Source organism: Chionomys nivalis, chromosome 2 (assembly GCF_950005125.1).
Source record: "Chionomys nivalis chromosome 2, mChiNiv1.1, whole genome shotgun sequence".
NCBI lineage: Eukaryota > Metazoa > Chordata > Mammalia > Rodentia > Cricetidae > Chionomys > Chionomys nivalis.
Genome location: NC_080087.1, coordinates 85,469,659 through 85,494,664, shown reverse-complemented (window position 1 = coordinate 85,494,664; position 25,006 = coordinate 85,469,659). Strand labels below are relative to the sequence as shown.

The following is a 25,006-nucleotide window of genomic DNA, read 5'->3' as shown; positions in this document are numbered from 1 at the left end:
TGTGTTTTTGGTATGTTTGTTTTGAGATAGGCCCTCTCTATGTAGCGCTTGTCTATGTAGACCAGTCTAGCCTTGTACTCATGGACTTACAAAGATTAGCTTGCTTTTGCCTCCCAATTGCTGGAATTAGGTGTAATGCTGTGTATGTGGCGCGCGCGCGCGCGTGTGTGTGTGTGTGTGTGTGTGTGTGTTTGTGAGAATCCAAGATACCTCCAGGAGCCGGGCGGTGGTGGCGCACGCCTTTAATCCCAGCACTCGGGAGGCAGAGGCAGGCGGATCTCTGTGAGTTCGAGACCAGCCTGGTCTACAGAGCTAGTTCCAGGACAGGCTCCAAAGCCACAGAGAAACCCTGTCTCAAAAAACCAAAAAAAAAAGAAAAGAAAGAAAGATACCTCCAGGATTTCTTTTTATACATGGGTCACTTCCTAGTACTGCTGTTTACTGAGATAAGAGCAGTAGGAAAGGAAGCTCCTAGAATAATAGGTCTGGGTTACCTATTAGACAACTAGGGTGTGGATTCCAGTAGGTAGTTAGGTGGACACACATTGACAGAACAGAGCTGAGGTCAGCAGCTACAAAATGTGGGAACTGTTGGTTAGCGATGGATGCGCTCATCACCTGAGTGCTGCTGGAGAACCAGTAAGCCTTTGGGTGCTCCAGCATGTAGGGGTCAGAAGATGACTGGGAAGCGGCCAGGGAGTCTGAAACAGGGTGGCTAAGAAGCCAGGAGGGATTGAAGCCAGTGTAGTGTCTTGGATGTTGGATGCCAAGGAAAGCAAATGGGTCAGGGCAGAGGGGGAGGCTCACCTTTTCAGCTTTGCTGAGACAGCTAGGCCAGGCTTCCTCTCTGACCTGTCCCAAGACCTGCCACAGAATCACCCTTAGAACACCATGAAGGTAAATTGGTTGGAAGTATTCCTAACAGATGGGCTTGGAGCTTCTCTCTCTGAAGCATTGTTTCAAGTAACGCTTTTTGATGTTGTTGAAAAAGCCTCGTGATGCCCTGGCTGGCTTTTTTTTTTTTTTTTTAAGGCAGGGTCTCTTATAGCCAAGACTATGACTTTGAACTCTTGATTCTCTTGCTTCCACCTCCCAAATGTTGAGATTGCACAACACTACAGTGGTCTCTTCCCCAGATAGCTTTTATAATTACCATTAGTTATATTAGGATTTATGGCGATGTAGCCAAGGGGTGTTGGTGCACATGTTTAGTCCCAGCACTCGGGAGGCAGAGGCAGGCGGATCTCTGAGTTTGAGGCCAGCCTGATTTGGTCTACATAGTTCCAGAATAGCCAGGGCTATTACACAGAGAAACCCTGTCTCAAAAAAAAAAAAACCAATTATACCAGTGTGGCTGAAATATGACTTCTTGTGGGGCTGGAGAGATGGCTCTGAGGTAAAGAGGAGAGACCTGAGTTGGCTCCCTGCATCCGTGTTGGGTGGCCCACAACCACCTGTAACTGTAGCTTCAGGGGACCTAATACCATCCCTTGGACTCTACAGTCACCCATACTTACATCGACACACCAGAAATACACATAGTTTAAAAATAATTTTTAAAAAGTCTTGAAAATAATGGCTAGGTTTCTGGCACAAACCTTTAATGCCAACATTTAGGAAGCAGAGGCAAACCAGTCTTTTGTATGTATGAGTATGAGGCCAGGCTGGTCTACATAAGAATTTCTAGACCAGCCAGGGCTAGATAGTGAGACCCTGTCTCAAAAATACGAACAAGAAAGACTTCTTACGCATTCAGCACATATAACATGGTAGGAAATTAAACTCAGGGCTCTGCGCATGCTAAGTCAGGTGCTCTATTATTGACCCCTAACCCCAGCCCAACAATATATTTTTGGTATAATTTATTTGGAAAATGAACCACAAAACCAACATATGTCATCTAGGTTTTATGAAAATATCCAAGGTACAGGTCTGGGATACAGGAAATGCTATAGTTGCTGGTTATATTTATTTGGGAATAGTTGATACTATTTATTTTTTAGCAGACCCCTCCCCACCCCAATCCCAGTCCAGTTAAAAGTGAATATATATCACTGTTTAAAGTTTTGCATGTCACTGTGCTTAGCCCATGTGACAGGAGCTGTTTTCACTGGCAACCTAGGAGCCTGTCTAGGTCAGAATGTGGCTTTATCTGAGTTGGTAGCATTTGGCATTGGTGCTGCTATTGTAAGCGTATGTTGACTTTGTTTGCATTCCCTGGTTCCTCCTCCTTACATACAGCGTGGCTTCTCTCTGATGGAAAATGTTGGCTGCCGAAAGGCTTACAGGTTTTTTTAATATTTATTTATTTTGCACATTTGATATGAAGGTGTCAGATTCCCTGGAATTAGAGTTACAGGCAGTTGTGAGCTGCCATGTGGGTGCTGGGATTGAACCCTGATCCTCTGGGAGAAGCCATTGCTCTTAACTGCTGAGGCATCTCTCTAGCCCTTACAGGGTTTTGTTAATCAGAAGGAATCATACCCAGCAACAAGCATTCCACTACAATACAGCACCAGCAGTCTGTTTTCAGTGTTTTGCATGCCATTTCAGTAAGCTTGTTTTTTTCCATTTTTAACCTGTAGCGCAGTTTTCGTAAGCTCTCTCCATGGTCCACAAGTAGTCTGTTGTATTCTCTGTTTCTCTCAAGACACATTTAACTATATCAGTATCAGATTCTGGTTTGTGGGTTGTGTCATTATGTAATGATTCTGGAATTATAAAAAGAAAACAAAAGGCTGTGTTCAAAACAAGGTTGAAGACACTGGAAGCCAAGTGGAATCTGTAAGGTATATGTGTGTTAGAGAAAGAAATGATGGAATGGCTTTGGAATTTCTCTTGGAAGCAGCCAATCTGGCAACTTCCTTTTACTCTAGAGACTTTTAATCTGCTCAGACATAGGTACAGAATGGCTTAGTTCTTGCCTTGCGAGGGGTCTGAGAACGATGATGAACTGTTAAGTGGAGTTAGGTAGAGCAGTGAACTTTTGGGTCTGTCATTTGTGTTAATATGGAAAAGGTAAGCTGTTTTGGGAGATGAGGTGGGGCTGGGCATCGACAGTTTTATCACATGCAGGTAGTGAGTGCTGAGTTATGCCAGAACAGAATTTCAAAACACTCAGAAAGGTAGAGTTACATGTAGATGGACCCACAACAACTATGATGGTGCAGAAGGGATGTTTTTCAGTTCTCAAACAGGATGGCCTTAAACTAGAACTCTTTGTAATCTGCTTAAGATGTAAACTTACTAAGAAGAAACAGGACGGCGGTGGCCTGGTCCTGTAATCTCAGTGCAAGGTCACCCTTGGCTGCACTGATGAGGCCAGTCTGGACTAGATGGCTTGCTGCCTCAAGAAGCAATCAGATGGAGTGGAGAGATGGCTGCTCTTGGAGGAGATCTGAGTTCAGTTCCCAGTACCTATGTGGTAGTTCAGGCTGTTTATAATTTCACTTCCAGAGGGTCCAGTTCCCACTGTCGGTCTTTTCAGACATAGCCTTACACGTGTCTCAGATACAAATGTAGGCAAACATCATAAAAATAACATTTTAACAGCAACAAACATATACACCAAGAAGAAGGCCCTTTAGTTCTACCCTAACTAGAGCATGCTTAGTAGATATGTGACATAGAACAAGGGAATGGAAGGCTCATGTGCTCTAGTGTCCTGTTTTGAGTGAATTTGTGGAGTCGCAGTCAGTTGTGAGCTGCCAAGTGACTGCTGGGAATTGAACTCTCCTCCTCTGGAAGAGCAGCCAGTGCATTTCTCCAGCCCTGCAAGTTTATCTTTTTAAGCCTGTTTTTGTCATCTGTAAAACGGACACATTGCTCACATTCCACAGGTGCTTTGTTTTGTTTTGTTTTCTTATCATGTGTGGTGCTCCTGGTGTGCGTTGTGGTGGAGCTTCAGTACTATTTTAAATGTAAGTACCTGTCCTTGACTTTCCACTCACCCGTTCTCCAACTTTTCCAATCTATTCCGTAAACTCATGTGCCCTGAGTCTAAGAAACATACTCTTCCAAACCTGTGTGAGTACGGCCTCCCCAAGAACTGGCCCATCCCTGAATCAGAAGGGTGAGGTCTATCATGGGGGTTGGGGACTGGGCCAAGAAGTGAGATGAGATAAAGAAAAAGGGTGGGCAGTGGCGGGAACCCTGTCCTCTCAGAAGGTGATGTTTATGTGTCTTCCTCGAGGTGACATTTTAGAATAAGTAGTCACTGAAACCAGTTCCAAAACTCAGGGTTGTGTTGCCCTTTAATTATTTACAACGTGTATTTTGCCACAATCCTAATTTGGGTTGATGCTTTACACACCGTGGGAAGGAGGGAGGCATTTGTTACAGAGAACTGTAGATTGAATGACTCATTTGAGGTCAAGCACATAATAAGCGGCTGAGACAGCAGACTGACTGACAGATTGGCATCTCCTCCCCCACTGCATCCTGCAGCAGGGAGACCCACCCCAACCTCACACTTCTGTGATTCAGACACCAGGCTTCACTGCCACCTCTTAGAATCTTTCTTTCAGAGTGGGAGATGTAACTTTCTTCCTGGGCTCTAACCTCAGAGAGCCTTTTCCTCACCACCTGCCAGGCAGTTTCTTTCTCCAGCTGAACCTGACCTTGTGTGTCTATTTATGGCTTTGTTGTCTCTCCTAGCCCTGTTAGTATGTAACCCTCGTGGCGCAGGGGCTTTCCCACTCTCTGTCCTGTGTGCCCTCATGGTTTTTCAGCTTTATACATGGTAGGCATTTACATATTATATATTTATTATTAGAAAGAATGAGTCATTTTTATTGGTCAGAAACTGAGAATGACCCCAGAGCATGGTGGCATCGTCACTGCCCCTCCCTTCCCTCCTCCCATAGCCTGCCAAGAGGTCAAGGGAGAAGGAAGATAGAGTGTCCTGGAGGAGCCAGCCCCAATCCTCTGAATCTGCACTGGGGTGCTTCCAGGTGCTCTCTCTCAGTAGTAAAGACTGAATTTCTGTTGTGTGCCTGGCCTCAGTGCTGCCGCCTCTGCCTGTCTGGATATTGAGTTCTGAAGGCAGTGGAGCATACTGGCTAAAAGCTTAGACACAACACAAATGAAGAGACTGCTCTGCCCTATCCATTTTATGTCGTAACCTTGATACCTAGTTTCATAACTTTCCTAGCCTCAGTCTCCTCTCTCTAAAATGGAGATGACTTCATGGGGTGTTCTGGGAATGTGGTACAACCTATATGAAATCTGTAGTGTACAAGCACATGCTGAATGCTCGATTAAAGCCGATTAGTAGTGTGTGATTCATATCAGGTGTCTCTAGCTGTATGTTTAAGTTGGCTACTCTGTGTCCCTCACGCTGCCCATCAGAGACATCATGGGGAGGAGCTCTGAGGAAAGGGGCAGTGGAAGCCCAGGAGGTCTGGGTGGAGTTCAGCTGCAATTTAGCTGTTCACTACAGAAGACAGACACTTTGGTGTAAGCTTTTTGTTTGATGGTTTGCTTTAGTTTTGGATGAAGTTTTTTTTTTTTTTTTTTTTGGCTTGTTTGCTCTGGTGATTTCCACTGAGGGAATAATTATTCAGAGGGAGTAGGTGTTACATTGGGAGCTGGCCGGTCCCAGTTTCTTCAGCAAAATACCTCTGATGTGTGAGGCTGGGTTGGGTTTGTCGTAAAGAACATCCTCTCTATGTGGCTGAATCTTTTAGGCTGATCCTCTGAATGAGGTGGCGTTAGAGCGAGGGGCCTCTGTTAGTATCCAGGCACACCTTGGCCCTGCTCCTTGGGAACCTGGCACAGTGTGTCACCCCTCTGCACGTGGCAAGCAGGTCCCTTTAAGTGACAAGCTCCAGCTGGGCGGTGGTGGTGCACGCCTTTAATCCCAGCACTTGGGAGGCAGAAGCAGTTTGAGGCTAGCCGGTCTATAAGAGCCAGTTCTAGGACAGGCTCCAAAGCTACAGAGAAACCCTGTCTTGAGAGAGACAGACAGACAGACAGACAGACAGACAGACAGACAAGCTCCACTCGCTCCCCAGCTCTCTTTCTGGCTACTCTCAGAAGAGGCAGGCAGGACTTTTCCTGCCTCCTCTCTCTCTCTCTCTCTCTCTCTCTCTCTCTCTCTCTCTCTCTCTCTCTCTCTTTCTCCTCTTCTTCTCTCTCCCTTCCCTTTCCCACTCTTTTCCCTTCCCCCAATAAAACTTTACACTTAAGTTCTATCTGCCTGGCACTATTTGTCCGTCATCCTCGTGAGCTCACCACCAGCCTGCTCGTGCCATATCTTAACAGACTCTCTTGGATGTTAAATCTTTGTAGAAAACAATGCAGAGGGTTGGAAGTCTTTTGAGTTTTGAGATGGGGGGGGCAGTGTCTCACCAAATTGCCCAGGCTGGTCTTGAACTAGGCATTCTCCAATCTGGGAAATCATAACAAACTTATCACAGTTGTGGTCAAGTTAAAAAAAAAAAAAAAAGCCAGACTGACAGTTGTGTATCCTGAAATCGAGATTTCAGGAGACTGAGGGAGGAGAGTTGTAAGTTCAAAGCTGGCCTGGGCTATTTAGTGAGACCTTGTTTTTGTTTTGTTTTATTTTGTTTTGTTTTGTTTTTTTGAAATAGGGTCTCTCAGTGTAACAGCCCTGGCTGTCCTGGACTTGCTTCATAGACCAGGCTGGCCTCGAACTCACAGAGATCCGCCTGCCTCTGCCTCCCTATTGCTAGGATTAAAGGTGTGTGCCACCATTGCCCGACTGAGACCTTGTTTTAGAGTACAAAGATAAAAAGGTACGAGGATATTAGCTCTTGCTTGTTCTGCTCCAGACCCTGAAATCAATTCTCTTAAGTACCATCAAAAACATAAAGAAAAGGGAGTAAAGTCTCCAGGCAGTGAGAAAGACAACGGATGTCCTGGTCTCCAGGCAAATGCTCTTTCATGGCTTAATATGTTCATAGGGCTAACAATTTGGAACACTTCTGTATTAACATAGGGTTTTGACTTCTTTTATTGAAATGCTAGATGAAGGGATTATTCTATTCTATTATTAAGTAAAACGCAAGAGTCAGATATTGTAGTAAAAACCTGCTAGATCCAAAGAGTGATGGAATAACGATCAGCTGACCCTTCCTCTCTACTCTTCCAGATCAAAAAGGCCCTCAAATCTTTCTAAGCTCCTCCCTATTCATTCCTGTGTCTCTCTATATCTGGGTCTGCCAAAAACTATGGTTAATTCTGGCCAGCTAAATGTTGGCTTTGCCCTCTGATTCAAGGTTTACCTTTATTGGCAGTCTTGAGAATGTCAGAATGTGACCAATATATCCCACGACATAATATTATTGTTTTGAAGCAGGGGCTTACTCTGTAGTCAAGGCTGGCTTTTTTTTTTTTTTTTTTTTTTTTTTTTTTTTTTTTTTAAAGATTTTATTTATTATGTATACAACATTCTGCCTCCATGGATGCCTGCAGGCCAGAGGGCGCCAGATCTCATTACAGATGGTTGTGAGCCACCATGTGGTTGCTGGGAATTGAACTCAGGTCCTCCGGAAGAACAGTCACTGCTCTTAACCGCTGAGCCATCTCTCCAGCCCCTCAAGGCTGGCTTTTAACTCTCTTTGTAGACCAGGCTGGTCTTGAACTCATGATGCACCTACTTAAACCTCCCAAGTGCTGGAGTTACCTGAATGCATCACTTACCATCTGGCAAATTTATTGCTTGAAAAGAATTTCCAGCTGGACATGGCGACACATGCCTTTAATAACCCAGCACTTGGGGACCAGAGGCAGACAGATATCTGTGAGTTCGAGGCCAGCCTGGTCTACAGAGTGAATTCCAGTACAGCAAGAGCTATGTAGTGAGACCCTATTTGAATTATTAACCACCCAACCAATCACTGATGTGTGTAGGGTTAGTGGTTTTCTGCCCTGCTGATGGAATTGTCTCCTGTGTTTTGCTGACTCCTGGAAGACTGGTCTGTCAGCCTTGTTTTGTAAGACTATGAACATGACAGACAACTCTATTCAAAACAATATTAGCACAGCACTGAAACAGCCAGTGTCTTTGGGTTCCATTTCCAGTGGAATGTTTTCTTCTAGGTCAGACCAACCTTTCAGATTTTTAGTCACATGCCATGACTTTTCCTTTGCATTCTGAACACTCTGTGGCCATAATTGAGATTAGCAGTGACTCTTGCCCAGAAGGAACTCAAAGACAGTCGAGATGGAAGTGAGGACAGGTGGCAGGAAGTTGGAAGACCCATTTGTTCCTGGAACTTACTGCTTGCTTTGAAATGTTTTTGACTTCTAAACTTCCAGTACCAAGGCCCAAAAGACCGGGGGCTTTTTAGCATTTCATGCTTTTATGATTTCAAGTCTGTTGACAGTTGGGAATTCATTGAACTAATCCATGAGCAGCCCACAACCTACAATCCCCTGGTTCTCTTGTGTTCACAGGTGCTGGGCCGATGTTTCTTGACAGTGGTGCAAGTCCATTTCCAGTTTTTGACTCACGCCTTGCAGAAAGTCCAGCCGGTGGCTCACTCTTGCTTTGCCGAGGTAGTTGTGCCAGAAAAAAAGAACAGCAGCAGTCTGTCTGGCGTGGGCCACACACCCGAACTGGAGGAAGCTGTGCGATCCTGGCGGGGGGCTGCTGAGGTAACTGACCTGGGGATCTGGACGAGTTCCAATGGAAGAAACTGCAGGAGTTCTGTCTTTGGCTCCCAGAAGAGTCACTTGCTTTAGACGTTTGAGTTGTAAGCATCGCTAGCTTGCTTACTCTTGTGACAGCAAATACCTTTAAGAGTGTCTACTTTGGGCTGGAGAGATGGCTCAGAGGTTAAGAACATTTGAGTGTTCTTCCAGAGGTCAATTCCCAGCAATCACATGGGGGTTCACAACCATCTGTTATGAGGTCTTGTGCCCTCTTCTGGCCTGCAGCAGAAATACAGGCAGACCAATGTATACATAATAATAATAATAATAATAATAATAATAATAATAATAATAAAGAATATGACAAATACATTGTATTACAAAAAAAGAGTGTCTACTTTGAGCCAGTGGTGGTGCAAGCCTGTAATCCCAGGACTTGGGAAGCAGAGGCAGGCAGATGTCTGTGAATTTGAGGTCAACCTGATCTACAAAGTGAGCCAGGGTTGTTACACAAAGAAGCTCTGTTGAAAAACAAAAACAAAAAAAGAATGTCTACTTTGTGTTAGACTTATCCTAGGCGCTATTATGATACTTACGGAGAAAGACTTAGAAAAACAGAGTACAGAGGGTCCAGGAGTTGTCCATACCAAGAGGAAGGGCCCTGCTCTAGAGTCGGAGTGGTACTGGAAACTCCAAAGATCTGAGCCAGGGGATAAGGCTGGCACCTAAGTCAAGAATGATACAGTGGAGCTAGCTCAGTAGACAGCCAGGTAGGCTGGGTAACAGAAGTGTCTGTTAAGATGAATCTCACAAGCACTAGGGTTTCATACAACACCATGAATGGTTTATGTGGTGCTGGGGTTGGAACCCAGGACTTCATGCATGCTAGGTAAGCACTCCACAAACGAAACTACATCCGCAACCCTATTGGGGTATTCTGTGTTTTTATTCTTGTTGGATTTTTGTTTGTTTGAGACAGTTTTTCTGTGTCATCCTGGATGTCCTGGAACTTGCTTTGTAGATGAGGCTGGCTTAGAACTTAGAGGTCTACGTGCCTCTGCCTCCTGAGTGCTAGGATTAAATGTATGAACTACCACTGCCCTGCTATGTAAAAAAAGAAATGTTTTTTTTGTTTTTGGGTTTTTTTTTTTTTTTTTGGTTTTTCTAGACAGCTTTGGAGCCTGTCCTGAAACTCTCTCTGTAGACCAGGATGGCCTTGAACTCACAGAGATCTGCCTGTCTCTGCCATTGCCCAGCATATAAAGATTCTTAAGTAACATAGTTCCAGAAAGATAAAACACAGCATTTTTTATCTGGTATATAGAACCTAGATTTAAGTTTCTATAGACATGTGTATAGTCTCTGTGTGTGTTTGTGTGATAAGAGGGAGCCATAATAAAGAAGGAGGAGATCTCGGGCAGGAAGAAGAGAGGTCACACAATCCATGAGACATGAAAGCAAAAAAGGGCCCAGCAAGGGGGATGTAGGCAGGGGTGGGAGAGCGGGAGAGGACAGTGATAGAGAGGGTGAATTAAACAAAGTGTAGTGGCAGATGTGTGAAATGCGGTAGTGAAACTTATTAGTGAAACTCATTAGTGACCATACCAACTCTAAAACTTGAGAAAAATAAATAGAAAAAATAGCGTCTGGTCTAATAGCCTAGAACCTAATTTTTCTGTTGCTTTGCTTGTGATTCGAGCCATTTTCCTGTTAATTTATTTGACACATGAAGTCTCTCAAAGATGGGCTGCTTCCCATCACAGCTTCACTAGAGGACAGGACTAGAGGAGTGGCATGGAATGGCATGGCAGTCAGATAGGGGGAGGGGACCTGACACTACAGTGAGCGTTCTCCTTTGGGGACTTCTGATTCCTACACCTTCTTATTGCTGAGGACCTGCTGTCGTGGGCTGCAGGCTGTCAAAGCCTTTTCATGGGACATCCTGCCTAGTGTACAATTCCTTCTCTGGCCACTCTACCATGGCAGTCTCTAGTCCAGTGGTTCTCAACTGACCTTTCACAGGGTCACCTAAGACCATTGGAAACACAGATACTTACATTACGATTCATTACAGTAGCAAAATTAGATATGTAATAGCGACAAAAATAATCTTTTTTTTCGAGACAGAGTTTCTCTGTGTAGCCCTGGATGTCCTAGAACTCATTCTGTAGACCAATCTAACCTCAAACTCACAGAGATCCACTTGCCTCTGCCTCTCAAGTGCTGGAGTTAAAGGCGTTCACCACCACCAGGTGACTCCTCAGATTCTTCATCCATTCATTCATTCATTCATTATGTATACAGCATTCTGCCTCCATTTATGCCTGCATGCCAGAAGAGGGCAACAGATCTCATTACAGATGGTTGTGAGCCACCATGTGGTTGCTGGGAATTGAACTCAGGACCTCTGGAAGAGCAGCTAGCACTCTTAACCACTGAGCCATCTCTCCAGCCCAACAAAAATAATCTTCCAGTTGTGGGTCATCACAACATAAAACTGTCTTAAAAGTCGCAGCATTAGGAACGTTGAGACCACTGCTCTAGTCCTTTTCTACACCCAGAACTTAAACTTGAATGGAAGCAAATCAAAAGTAGTTCTTGGGCTGACAAGGTGGCTCAGTGGGTGAAGGTGCTTGTCATCAAGCCTGATTGCTCAATTCCATGAGTGTAGGTACACATGACACACGTACGTACATACATATATACATACATTTTACATAGACTTTATAAAGTCCGTCAGTGCCTTTCGCTCTCCCTCTCTCCTCTCTCCTTCTCTCTCCATCCCCCTCCTTTCTTCCCACCCCATTCCCTCTCATTTTTTGAGCTAGGATGTTGCTGTATAGCCCAAACAGACCTCAAACTCAATGCTTCTGCCTCAGTTTTTCAAGTGTTGGGTTATAGGTGTCTATCACAATGCCCCACTTACTTATTTTTGCCTTCACATATGTTAGTGTCCCACGTATGTGCAGTCTGTGGGAAGGGTGGCCAGAAGAGGGCGTAAATTCCCCTGGAACTGAAGTTACAGATGGATGTGAGCTATCCTGTGGATGCTGAGAATTGAACTTGGGTCCTTTGGAAGAGCAGCCAGTGGTTAAGCAGCTCTTAACCACTGAGCCATCTCATCATCCTTGATTTGTGTTTTGAATCAGGGTTCTCATTAGTGACAGCATGTGTATTGTAAATATTTTATACATGCATGCAAGTATGTATGAAATTTTGATCTGAAAACATCAACCCAGAGAGTACTGATGAGAGTGCGGGTGAGAGGCCGAGGCTGTGTGTTCTGCTTCATAGCCTCGTGAGTGCTCAGAGCTCTGCATGAGGCAGGAGGCAAAGGCAGTTTCTAGCACCTCAATAAAAGCAGTGCCCAGAGCTGCTGCAGTTGCCAGCAGCATTCTTCATCGGTCACATCCCAGGCTTCACACAGTTCTGATGTGGGCTGCAGACACCTGGAATCGACCCACAGCTCACAGTGGTGTTGACCCGGCAGGAGTCGGGCTCAGCCTGTGACCGTGCTGCCATGTTCTTTCAGTCTGTGCCATCAATAGTCCTGCGTTTAGAACTGTCTTGCCTCCCATCCTAGCTTGAGGCCGTTTGGTGGTTTCCTTCCTTCCTTCCTTCCTTCCTTCCTTCCTTCCTTCCTTCCTTCCTTCCTTCCTTCCTTCCGAGTAATTCTGCCACTGCTTCCAAAGTTCTTATTAAACTGATAATGTCTTTTCTTTAAACATCTTTAACCAGGTCACAGCCCTTTATAAGCAGGAGAGATGGGGAGATGGCAATTGTGGTCATAAGACAGGAGTTCTCTTGCAGGCCCACAGCAGCCCACAGAGGCCATGCTGAAAAGCATGTACTGCAGTGATAGCTGTAGGGAGCAGCACACCAGGAGTGACCCCATGGTTATGGTCTGACCCAGAATGAGCTGGATTGTGACAGTCAGTACCACCACATAATCCTAAAGGCCAGCAGAGAAGCAGAGAACAAAACCTCAAAGCTGTGTGCCCCTTTCCTGCTACGCTTTAGTGGTTCTCTTGCAGACATGCTAACACCTCTTTTTCCAGTGAGAGAAAGAAAAAGTAAACCCTCAAAATTGAGACTTTACTATGATGCACTATTCTATTTTATAGAATACAAGATCATTTGTGGTTAAGTTAATTTCTTATATGATATCTAATTGGATCACCCCACAAGTTAAGTTGCAATGTACTGCTTTTTGTTACAAGACTTTTTTTTTTCTTCTGGTTTTTCGAGACAGGGTTTCTCTGTGTAGCCCTGGCTGTACTGGAACTTGCTCTGTAGTCCAGGCTAGCCTTGAATTCACAGAGATCTGAATGCCTCTCCTTCCCATGCTGGGATTAAATCACCAACACTACACCACCTGGCTTGTTATAGGATCTTATAGGACCTATATCCAGGAATGCTGGCAAACACCTGTATCATAATACTTGGGAGGTGAGGCAGAAGGATTAGGAACTCAAGGTGAGTTCCTACATAGTGAGGTCAAGACCATCTTGGGGTATTTGAGGCCCTTTCTCAAAACATAACACCAAAAATATATTGATTTTTTTTTCTGCCCCTTCCCCTTGAGTCAACCTTTTCTACAGGATTGTGCAGGTTTTAGCACTGCCATTTCTGATTTTGTAATGTTTTGTTGTGCTGTCCTCTGTCCTTTTTCCTGCTATTTTATGTTTGACTTTCTCTTTCATGTAAAAGACTTTCTCAGAAAAACCCTCAGTGCTAATTGGAGGTTATGTTGGGGGTGGGACCTGCTGGTGTCCCTCTCTACTGCTGTTGTGGGCTTAGACCTTTGTCCGTCATCTGGCTTCACAGCCTTCTGCCCCCAGAGCTTCTGAACTCTAGTCTCCAGAATATTCCTTTTATATTCTCAAACTTGAGTGCCACCTCACTATCTCCCTGTCTGCTTCCATGTATCACTGGCCCTCCGTCTACTGCTTCCTGCTTCCTGCTAGTGCCTCTTACCCTGTGAAAATGGACTCCCCTGGTGCATTGTTTCTTCTTCCATGGCCAGAACAGTACTTCTAGCTTACCTCCATCTGTCTTTTCCTTCCCTTTTATGATACCAGAGGAGGTACCCTATTCAGGTTCAGGACTCACTTTGGCAGCATTTTATTCCTATCCTCAAGGAACTGACTTCTGCCATGGGACCCAGCATTTTCTTAACACTACTGTGCTTCCAACATTGCAACCCAGGACCTTTGGAAGAGCAGCCAGTGCTCTTAACCTCTGAGCCATCTCTCCAGTCCTTCCTCACCTTTTTCTTTTTTTCTTTTTTCTTTTTTTTTTTTTTTTACAGAGTGGTAAAGATCTTTATTAACCCCACATCAAAGAGAGGGTTAACAATCAAAATACATAAAGAACTCAAGACTAGACCTAAAAAACAAATAATTCTAGGTTCTGGCTATAACAATGCTGCTATAAACATAGTTGATCACATGACCTAAATGCCCCTCGATCAAAGAATGGATAAGGAAAATGTACATTTACACAATGGAGTATTACACAACAGAAAAAAATAATGACATCTTGAATTTTGCAGGAAAATGGATGGAGCTAGAAAACATTATTTTGAGTAAAGTAACCAAGACCCAGAAAGACAATTATCACATGTACTCACTCAGAAGTAGTTTCAAAACATATAGCAAAGAAAACCAGCTCACAAATCACAATTCCCAGAGAACCCAGACCAAATGAGGACCCTAAGAGAGACTTTCATGGATCTAATTTACATGGGAAGTAGAAAAAGACAAGATCTCCTGAGTAATTGGGAGCATGGGGATATTGGGGGAGCATTGAGGGGAGGGAAGAGGCAGAGAGGGGAGCAGAAAAAAATGTAGAGCTCAATAAAAATTAATAAAAAAATCCAATATAAAATGGGGTATAGATCTAAACAGTGAATCTTCAATAGTGAAATCTCAAATGTTGGGGAAGCATTTTAAGAAGTTTTCAACATTGTTAGCCATCATGAACACTGAGGGGACACTGAGGCTGGCACTCTCAGGCCCCCAATACAAAATAACTCTTAGATTCATTCCATCTTACACATGACAGAATGAATAACATTAAAATCATATCATGCTGAAGAGGATATAGAGCAAGAGAAACTCTCTTCCACTGATCATGGAGAGCAAATTTGTGTAGCCACTTTGGAAATCAATATGCCAGTTTCTCAAAAATGGGGAACCTCTACCTCAAGGTCTACTTATGCCAACCTCAGTCATATACCCAAAGGAGCTTCCTCACCTTTTTCATTCATTCTGAAAACTGAATATTTTGGGAGGGTGGATCATACTTTTCTGAAATGTTTCCTTCCATTTCTGCCTCACTATTCTGAGTTTAAAGTCAGCCATCTTTGCTTCTTATTTTGTTAAGGTCAGACATGGATACCTCACTGTGACATACCGCATCCTGCCATGTGAGACTACTGTCTTGCCTCTGGCCATTTTCCTGCTTTATTGTTGTATTTTATGTATTTTTCCTTAGACTGTTTTGGATCCTTGGTGGATATTAGGATTCATTAGTGCCTTGATATAACCCCACCATACAATTGCCATTTTATGAGACAGTCTCTTGTTTGTAGCCCAGTTTGGTCTGGAACTCGTAATCCTGTACCTAAGCCTTAGAGTACTGGGATTACAGGGTTGTGGAAGGTGACCCCTCAGGGCCACTTTCAGTGCCTACTGTGCTCCCTCTTAGAGTTTTAATGGTTCACCTTTTTGACTGGCAAGGCCATCAACTCTAGGAAGGCAGGGACTAGGCTTTATGTTCTACGGCTAGGGGTGGTGTCTGTCAGTAGCTAGCACAACCCCTGGACGCCAAACATTTCACTGAAGATTCTTAGAGTCAAATGGTTTTTAAATCTTAAAACTATTAGGTTTCAGGGCTTGGTTAGACTGTAGGCTGGTGTGTTCTTGTGAAACGAAAGCCTTGAACTTCACAGCATTGAAGCTACTAGCTTTCCTGTTGTTCTGTGAATTTTTTAAATATTAATATTCCTATCCTGACGTAGAAGAACAGAGAAATTCCTAGAAATTCCCAGAAATGTTATTTGGCCAGGCATAGTGGTATAGGCCTATATTCCCAGCACTCAGGAGGCTGAGGCATGCCAGTTGTAAGCTTGAAGCCATTCTGGGTTACGTGACAAAACTGTCTCCAAAAAGATCAAACAAATAAACCTGCGAAGTTTCAGACTGCCGACTTTGCAGTGTGAACAGTCCAGATCCCTGGCGTATGTCCAGCTTGATACCTGATATGAGGTGTAGGATTTGTTGCTGGTTTTGTGCTGCTTGAACTTTGCTAGTAACTGCAGTGTCCTCCTTTACCTACTGGCTACTATTTACATCACAGGCAACATCTAGATTAAGAGAGAGAGGCTGTGATGGACGCCTGGCGGGAATTGAAGTCCAGCAACTCTTTTGTTCTCAGAGTGCAGCGATTCCTGAGCACCAGCTGAAAGAGCTGAATATAAGAATTGACAGTGCTTTGCAGGTAAGTGTTTCAGTACTGGCAGATGCATAGAGAAGTGATTCCACCAAGGGGCAAGATTAGAGTAATGGTGTTGGACCACTTAAAAAGGTAACAAAGTAATAATACCTAGAAAATTTTAAACTAATCTTTATGTGTTCAAATAGTATAGAATTTCATGTATGCATATAGTGTATTCTGGTCATATTCACCCTCCTAACTAGCCTTCCTTACTCCCTTCCACACTGGAAATTTAAAGTTCCTATTTTTGTTGGACTTGATCATATTCTGATCTGCTGCATAATCCTGATTCTTGCAGGCATATAAAGTAGCATTGGAAAGCTTAGGCCACTGTGAATATGCAATGAAAGCTGGCTTCCACCTGAACCCAAAGGCCATCGAAGCGAGTTTGCAGGTACACTTCTCTGGGAGTTATCTACTCAGTTCTGTAGGAACCCAGTGCTTTGTCACACGAGCTGTGGGTTCACCTCCACTCTCCTATCCAAACCTTTACCAGGGCTGCTGCAGCGAAGCGGAAGCTCAACAGACGGGGCGAAGGCAGACACCCCCACAGCCCATGCAGTGTGAGCTTCCCACCGTCCCTGTGCAGATAGGATCGCACTTCCTGAAGGGGGTCTCCTTTAACGAGTCGGCTGCTGACAATCTGAAGCTTAAGACGGTAGCTTTCCATCGATTCCTTGGGTTCCAGTAACTGAGTGTGCACTTGGAAATAAAACTATTTATGGGAAACTTCAGGACTTTTGAAGAATGTAGATTAAAAAACACAGAAGAGATCAGGAAGTAGACTTAACTTTTCTGAGTACAGTGATGGCCAAATGCAGCCTGTGATGTCTCTTTTTGTCTGTGTATGGTGCTAGGGGTTGAACCCAGGGCCTCTCACATGCATAGCAAGCACTCATAAGACATTTGCTAAGAAAGTTTTATTAGTAATTTTGTTCAAATGTTTAACAGAGTTTGGGAGTACTCTGAGTGAACTACTGTTGATTAACAAATGTTGGCTGGTGCAGTTTTGAGAATTAAGTAGCAGAAATCTTAGTGCAGTGATAGTCACTTGTGAAGCACCATAGGTGCAAGGATCAGAGCAGAGTGCTTCACGTACACTGTTTTACCGAATCCAGCGTCTCACTGAGGCGTGGCTGTTCCCATGTTCCTATTGACAGAGGAACCAAGGCCCAAAGTGTCATGCCTAGGAATTAGAAGAGCTGGAACTTGGCCTCATTTGGGCTGTACCAGAGCCTCTATACTGTGTTGTTGTCTAAAAAAATGTTGAGGTTGGGCCAGGCTTGGTGGCACATATCTTTAATTCCAGCACTCAGGGAGGCAGAGAAAGGTAGATCTCTAAGCTTCAGGCCATCCTGGTCTACATAGAGAGTTCTAGGGTCAGCTAGAGACACACAGACCCACCTCCCTATTTGTTTGTTTGTTTGTTTGTTTTTCAAATGGCATGATCTGGGTGCTGTCAGAATGTCTCTTCGGAGGATGGTTGTATAAATGCACTCTTACAGATTTTGGAGCCGTTCCAATGTTAGAATCTTGAGATGTGAACTTTCCCCTCTCTGTCGATCTGTAGCATACCATGTTACAGCTCATCAAGGAAGCGGGCTGCTACAATGGAATCACACCTAGGGATGATCTTCCTGTGACAGAAGTACTGAATCAGGTGTGCCCGTCCACATGGCGGGGCGCCTGTAAGACTGCTGTGCAGCTGCTGTTTGGCCAGGCGGGACTGGTGAGTATGTGTGAGGGATGAGAGCAGCTTCTGTGGGCTGGTACATGTACAAAAACACTGCACTCGGGAGACTGAGGCAAAAGGAGACCTAGGAAGACCCTGCTCTCCCCACAAAACTGAAAGTTTTGTTTGTTTGTTTGTTTGGGTTTTGGTTTTTGTCCTTTTTTTTTTTTTTTTTTGAGACAGGGTTTTTCTGTATAGCCTTGACTCTCCTGGAGCTGGCTGTGTAGACCAGACTGGCCTCGAACAAGAAAATCACAGTATCAACTTCAAGACAGGACAGAGCTTTAATATTTTTACCTGTCAGAGATAAAACAAAACAAACAAACAAACAAAAAAACGAAAAGAAACTCTGGATAGGGTCCAGAGCTTAGCATCTGTAATCACTATAAGATTATTTTTTCTTTTTCTTTTTTGAGACAGTGTTTCTCTTTGTAACAGCCCTCACTGTCCTGGAACTAGCTCTCTTAGACCAGGCTGATCTCGAACTCACGAGATCCATCTGTCTCTGCCTCCAAGTGCTCTGCCTCCAAGAGCTGGGATTAAAGACATATGCCACCACCACCTAGCTACTGTTAGGTTTTTTGTCCTGCACATCCACCTATGTGACTTGCATGTACTTGGTTCTACCTTGTAGTCATAGCTCCTTTTAAAAGATTGAGCATTTGCATCAGAGTTTAGAAGAAGCTAATCTGAGTGTTCAAAAATTAAAGAACTTGCTGGGTGTGATGGCACTCTGGAGGTAGAGGCAGCCTGGTCTACAGAGACAGCTCTAGGCTAGCCAGGGCTACAGAGTGACACCCTATCTCAAACAAAAATGTAAATACTCTTTGTAGTATTAATTTCTGCTTTATTCATGAAAGGAGAGCTTGTTTCATACAGATTAGGTCTCAGGTGACCTAGTTTAGGGCGGTGCTGCCTTGTGATGGGCAGGTGGGGGGGACCTATTCACAGAGCTGGGCTCTGTTTCCTTGAAGATCTGTATATGAAGAAAAGCAAGAAATAGTAGTTACCCTACTAACTTAGAAAAGAGAGACTGAGCCATATTCTCAGACCGTTAGCTGAAGCTCTTGCAATATGCTCCCTGGAACACAGTGTACATTAGGAAAAAGCTGTTTTCAGAAAACAGTCTGAGCTAAGGGGGAAATGTCTAATCATACTCAGAACCCAGTGGGTTTTACTTCCTACCCACTGGTGGCAGGGCTTCTTTGTGTAGCTGACAAAGAACCTTTAGGAGAAAGGAAGCACCTGTCAGGTCCAACAAAGGCTGTTGTTGGACAGGAAATGTTTCCTGAAGGTCCAGCTGTGGGAGCCCCATTTATAGCAGTAGAAATCAACACCACTAGAAGCTGTTTGGAATCATGGGAAGTACCTATGAGTAGCCTGACCCCCTATAGAGATGCGGCTCTCTACTAGCGAGCTGTGTCCTTAGCCCTGAACTGCAGCCTTTCTGCCTCAGCCGTGCAAGTGTCTTAGGTCATAGACCTGCGTCAGCAGGCCCAGCTTGGCTCCGCTTCTAATTATTTTTTTCCTTTTAATCATATAAAAATGTAAAATTACTAAAATAAAGTATGGATAGTCTCTTCCTCCCTTTTTTCCCTTCTATTTCACTTTCTTCTTTTCCTTTCTCCAATTCTTTCCTTCATATATCTCTTCCATTTAAACATTTATTTTAGGGTTTTATTTTTAAATTAAGTGTGGGGGGGCATGAGTGTGGAAGCCAAAAGAGACTATTGAATATGCTGGAGCTGGAGATGCAGGTGACAGTGACTGGCCTGATGTGGGTGCTGGAACTCAAAACTTCTGGAAGAGCAGGGAGTACTTTCAGTGTCTGAGCCTGCTCTCCAGCCTCGTTATTTCTTCATTATGAGACAAGGTCTCATACTGCACAGGCTCACCTCCAGCTCATAACACATCTGTCATAGCCTCACAAGTGTTGGGGTGATAGGCATATACAGCTACACTCATTTTGAGGAATTTGTAATTCTAACAGCGACAGTGTGGTACATGCCTGCAAAGTTGAGTGGATCCACAGTTAGAATTCGGTTTCTGTGTATTCAGTCATCATTGCTGGCTGTTGTCTCAGGGGCCTCACTGTCTCACTACAGATGTGCTATGGACACTTCTGCCAGTCACGGAACTCTGAACCTGGTGGTTACCTTTGTTTTAAAATTTCCTAGGTGGTTGTCGACACAGCACAGATTGAAAATAAAGAAGCCTATGCACCCCAGATCAGTCTAGAAGGCTCCAGAATTGTGGTTCAAGTCCCATCCACATGGTAATTTGATTATTTTTATTTTATTGGTTTGTTTGTTTATGTTGGTTTCTCAAGGCGAGGTTTCTCTGTGTATCTGGCTATCCTGGAACTCCCTTTGTAGACCTAGCTGAGCACTGGAATTAAAGGTGTGCGCCACCACTACCACCATCACCTGACCCAGTTTGACTCTCTTTAACAGAAGACTAAACTGCTGTGTAACCTGCAGCAGTACTTGCTGCTGTGTACCTCTAAGGCAGCAGTGGTGTATTGGTGTCTGTTCATCACTGTTACTGGTCTGTGATGGTTAATCAAAGACCTCTGAGAAAGAGCCCCTTGGACCACACGGCAGCTGGAATAGAAGGAACAGACCATAACGAGCAGTGTTACCTTGTTACTTAAGCCATGGGGTCTAGTGTCTTTTGTTCCTAAGTTACCCATTATTTGTCCAAAGCTGAGTAGAGACTGTAGAATCCCTTTCTCATCCTATCTATTCCACTCACAACCCTGATGACCTTGAGTTGATAGCAGTCTATACCAAGTGTCACTGTAAATCAGGGGACAAACAAGGCCCTTTTCAGCTAGTTATATTTGTAGCACTTCAAAAGATGATATTTTTGAGGAAAATATGCTCCTATAAACAAGTAAGGAAACAGGCCAGTGATATGACCCCATAAGCCAGGAAAGATGGCATGATGCACAAGAAGACAAAGAAACTGTCCAGCCTCACCCGGTCATCACAGAAGTGAGAAAGATCATAAGATGCTTCTGCCCCAGAGTAGTAGGTTGACTGAGAATAACAGTAAGAAATACTGAGGAAGTAGTGGTTTGAGCTAGACTACAGCAACAGGCCAACAGGTTGTCAGATTGAGAGGAAATCATACCGGCTTTTTTTGGAGAAAAGTTTATGGAGTATCTGAAGCTGAAGGGCATGCCCTGGGCTGTTTCACAGTTGCATCTCTAGGAATGTGTCCTTGAAATGTGTACAAGGATGGCCCTTGGTATGCTGGGCAATAGCTCGTTCATAGAGTACTGGCCCAGAATGCAGGACCCTAAATTTGGTTCCCAGCATCCCATAAAACTGAGCTTGGTAATGCTCACCTGTAATCCCAGCACTCGGAAGGTGGAACCAGGAGGCTCAGAAGTTCAAGGCTGTCCTCAGCTACAAGGTTGTCCTTCACGACAAAACAAGTTCAGACCAGCCTAGAACATGTGAGACACTATCTCATATAAATAAACAAATGAATAATAACTAAATAGAGGAAAGAAAGATTGATTAGAGGGTTAGAGAGATGGCTCCATGCCACCAAACCCAATGACCTGAGTCCAAGTCCCAGAACCTACACAGGTGGAAGAAGAGAATGGACTGTTCCTGCAAGTTGTCCACTGACCTCCACATAAATACAAAGAAATTAATTTGGGGGACTGCAGAGGTGACTCAGTGGTTAAGAGCACTTTTCGATTTTCCAGAGAATCCGGGTTCACCTTATAGCACTCAGACAGCTCAGCTTTCTATCATTCTAGCTCAGAAATTTAAAGTTAGTATAGTGTCCTGAAATCAGTGGAAATCAAGGGTAGGTAGGTAGGTGTATTGATAATAGAGGTCTTTTAAAAAAAAATTATTTACTTTTATTTTTCATGTATGTGTAAGTACCTACATGTATGTTTTGCACCACATGCATACCTTGTGCCTTCAGAGGTCAGAAGAGGGTGTTGCATCCCCTAGGTCTGGAATTGAGCCACTATGTGGGTGCCATGAACAGCAAGTGCTCTTAACCACTGAGCCGTCATCCAGCCCTGTATTTATATATCATTTTATGAAACAATAACTTAAAATGCTCACTTTTTGCCGGGCGGTGGTGGCGTACACCAGCAGTTGGGAGGCAGAAGTAGGTGAATCTTTGTGAATTCGAGCCAGCCTGATCTACAAGAGTAAGTAAGACAGCTAGGGCTGTTACACAGAGAAACCCTGTTTCAAAAATCCGGGAAAAAAAAACAAAATTAAAAAAACAAAACAAAACAAAACAAAAGGCTCACTTTTCTGTAAGATTTTGCAATTCCTGAATTCCTAATTAAAATTTCCAATTTAATCTCATTTTAAAAGTTTTTTGTTTTTGTTTTTTGAGACAGGGTCTTTTTTTTTTTTAGTTTTTTAGTTTTTTCGAGACAGGGTTTCTCTGTGGTTTTGGAGCCTGTCCTGGAACTAGCTCTTGTAGACCAGGCTGGTCTCGAACTCACAGAGATCTGCCTGCCTCTGCCTCCCGAGTGCTGGGATTAAAGGCGTGCGCCACCACCGCCCGGCTATGAGACAGGGTCTTATGTAACACAGGATGGCCTGTATCTGAGAATGACTTTGAACCCTGATCCTGTTGTCTCCACCTCCTGAACTAGGATCTGTAAGGACTCTTATTTTGAGAAAAACAGACATAGCTTTTATATAATTAGGTGAATGTAAACAGCTATTACTAAGCTAGTTAGTTTTCTACCAAAACACTGCCCGCTGGTGTGGGTCATCTCCTCATCTCCTTTGTAATTCCCTGTTCCTCTTGAAATGGCCTTGTAGGCTGTAATCCCTGCAAAGGCGCCCTCTGCTGTCTATTGTTGGTAATGATGAAAAATTATAAGGTTTTGTTTTTGTTTTTTTTTTTTTGGTTTGGGTTTTGTTTTTTTCTCTTGGGAGCTAAGATCAAGTGTCTCCTATGAAATGCCGGAGACTAAAAGCATCCCACTGTTGTTTGTTCAAGGTGTTTGTACATGGACATGCTGAGGCGCTGTGAGAATGGAAGTGGAGTCTAAGCACAGAGCTCTTTGTGTCTCAGACAGCGATGCCCTTTGGCCAGCACTTGTTTACACAGTATTTGCAGTTCTCTTGAATTTTCACTATGACTTTGCACTTGAGATCAGCTGTGGAATTTTCTACTGGTATTGTCATTGCTAGCATCAAAAAGTTTTGAATTTTGAGCATTTTACGTTTTCAGGTTACAGATATTGGACCTATACAAGTCTACATTCATTGGAAAGGCTGAAGCGAGACCACATTACTTCATTCTTGGGAAAATAATTGTCAGACAACTAGTCAAGAACTTATTAAGCCAGCTATAATGGTACATGCCTATTTTCCTCTCACCGAGGAGGCTGACAGAAGGATTGCCACATTTAAGCCATTATGAGCTACATAAACAGCACACCCTTCGCTATGTCTGTCTTTCTCTTTCACACACAAATATTTTATTACGTTCTCCGTGCTTGTCAACACATGATATAACAGGAAAATGACTGTTAGGATGACGAGCGTGGGAGTTGAGGAGGCATATACAGTGAGCAGTGCGCAGCGAGCATGGGAGTTGAGGAGGCATATACAGTGAGCAGTGCGCAGCGAGCATGGGAGTTGAGGAGGCATATACAGTGAGCAGTGCGCAGCGAGCGTGGGAGTTGAGGAGGCATATACAGTGAGCAGTGGCAGCGTCAGAGAGTATGAAGTGTTGTCATGAAACAGGGACCACCTTAGATCAGTGGGCAGAGCACTTACTGAGCAAGGGTGAACCCGTGCAAAAGTGCCCAAAGTTGTTATCTCCACATGAGTGCCATGACACACATGAACGAACACACACATACTTGTAAGAAATAGAAAACTTTCTTTTAAAAAAAAAACCAAAAAACATGGCTGGCAAAATGGCTCAGCTGTTAGGTGTACTTTCTGCAGAGGACTTGAGTTCAATTCCCAGCACCCATTTTGGGTAGCTCACAACCATTTATAATTCTAGTTCAGAGGATTTAATGCCTCTGACTTACTTAGAGACTGACAGTCACCAACACAGACTCACACACATATTAGTAATTAAAGATAATAAAACTAGACATAGTGGCTCACGCCTTTAATCCCAGTGCTCAGGAGGCAGGGACAGGAAGACCCTGTGAGTTTGACGTCAGCCTGGTCTACATAGCAAGTTCAGGCCAGCCAGGACTATATAATGAGATCTTACCTCAAATAATAATAATAAATAATAATAAAAGAAACACATTATCTTGTATGAAAGTTGAGTTTTAAGTTAATCCCAGTACTTAGGAATCAGAGGCAGGAGGACCATTGCTGTTCATCTCTGAAGGAAGTCAAGATAAGAACTCAAACAGGGCAAGATCCCGGAGGCAGGAGCTGATGCAGAGGCTATGGAGGGGAGCTGTTTACTGGCTTGCTTCCCATAGCTAGCTCAGCCCACCTTCTTGTAGAACCCAGGACCACCAGCCCAGGGGTGGCACCGCCTACCATGGACTGAGCCCTCCCCCATCAGTCACTAAATGAAGTATCTCATCGAGGCATTTCCTCAGCTGAGGCTGCTTCCTCTGATGACTCTGACTCATGTCAAGATGACGCAGAAAACCACCCAGCACACACCGTTGTAGCTACTTGCATCAGTTCCAGGCAATCCTACACCTCTTCTACCAGTGTGAGTGCCATGCATGTGGTGCATGAACATTCATTTAGGCAAAAATCCATGCACATCAAACAGAAAGAAAGGAATCTTATTAAGGGGGACAGCGGTAAACATATATTCTATGCTTTTTAGTATGGACTTGCTAGATAATTTTTTTCTTCCAACAAAATAGCCACTTGTAGCCAGGCATGGTGGTTCATTCTTGTAGTCCGAGCACCAAGAAGAAGGCAGGAGACTTAGCATGAATTTGATCACAGACTGACTAGTCTCCACAGCAAGTTCCAGGTACCCTGGAATGCAGAAGGAAACCCTGTCTAGATCGTGAAGGAAGGGGAAGACATACTTCCATTTTTAAACAGCTACTTTTTGTATATTTAAACTGTTTTCCTTTCAATATATACTTAACTGACTACTTGCTATGTACCAGACATTCCTCTTGAAGTTGATTGTAAGAGAGAGGGGCCTTCCTTG

At 43.9% G+C, this 25,006-nt stretch overlaps 1 protein-coding gene across 4 annotated transcripts in view; it reads left to right on the top strand.

Annotated features, from left to right (window-relative positions):
• Garre1 (granule associated Rac and RHOG effector 1) overlaps positions 1-25,006 on the top strand; it is an 85,150-nt gene that overhangs the window by 43,199 nt on the left and 16,945 nt on the right. For all 4 annotated transcript variants that reach the window (XM_057761908.1, XM_057761906.1, XM_057761907.1 and 1 more), the window contains exons 3-8: positions 8,422-8,622; positions 15,982-16,122; positions 16,418-16,513; positions 16,616-16,777; positions 17,690-17,848; positions 20,029-20,126. In XM_057761908.1, the coding sequence (XP_057617891.1) occupies positions 8,422-8,622; positions 15,982-16,122; positions 16,418-16,513; positions 16,616-16,777; positions 17,690-17,848; positions 20,029-20,126 (857 nt within the window). The remainder of the gene's footprint in view (positions 1-8,421; positions 8,623-15,981; positions 16,123-16,417; positions 16,514-16,615; positions 16,778-17,689; positions 17,849-20,028; positions 20,127-25,006) is intronic.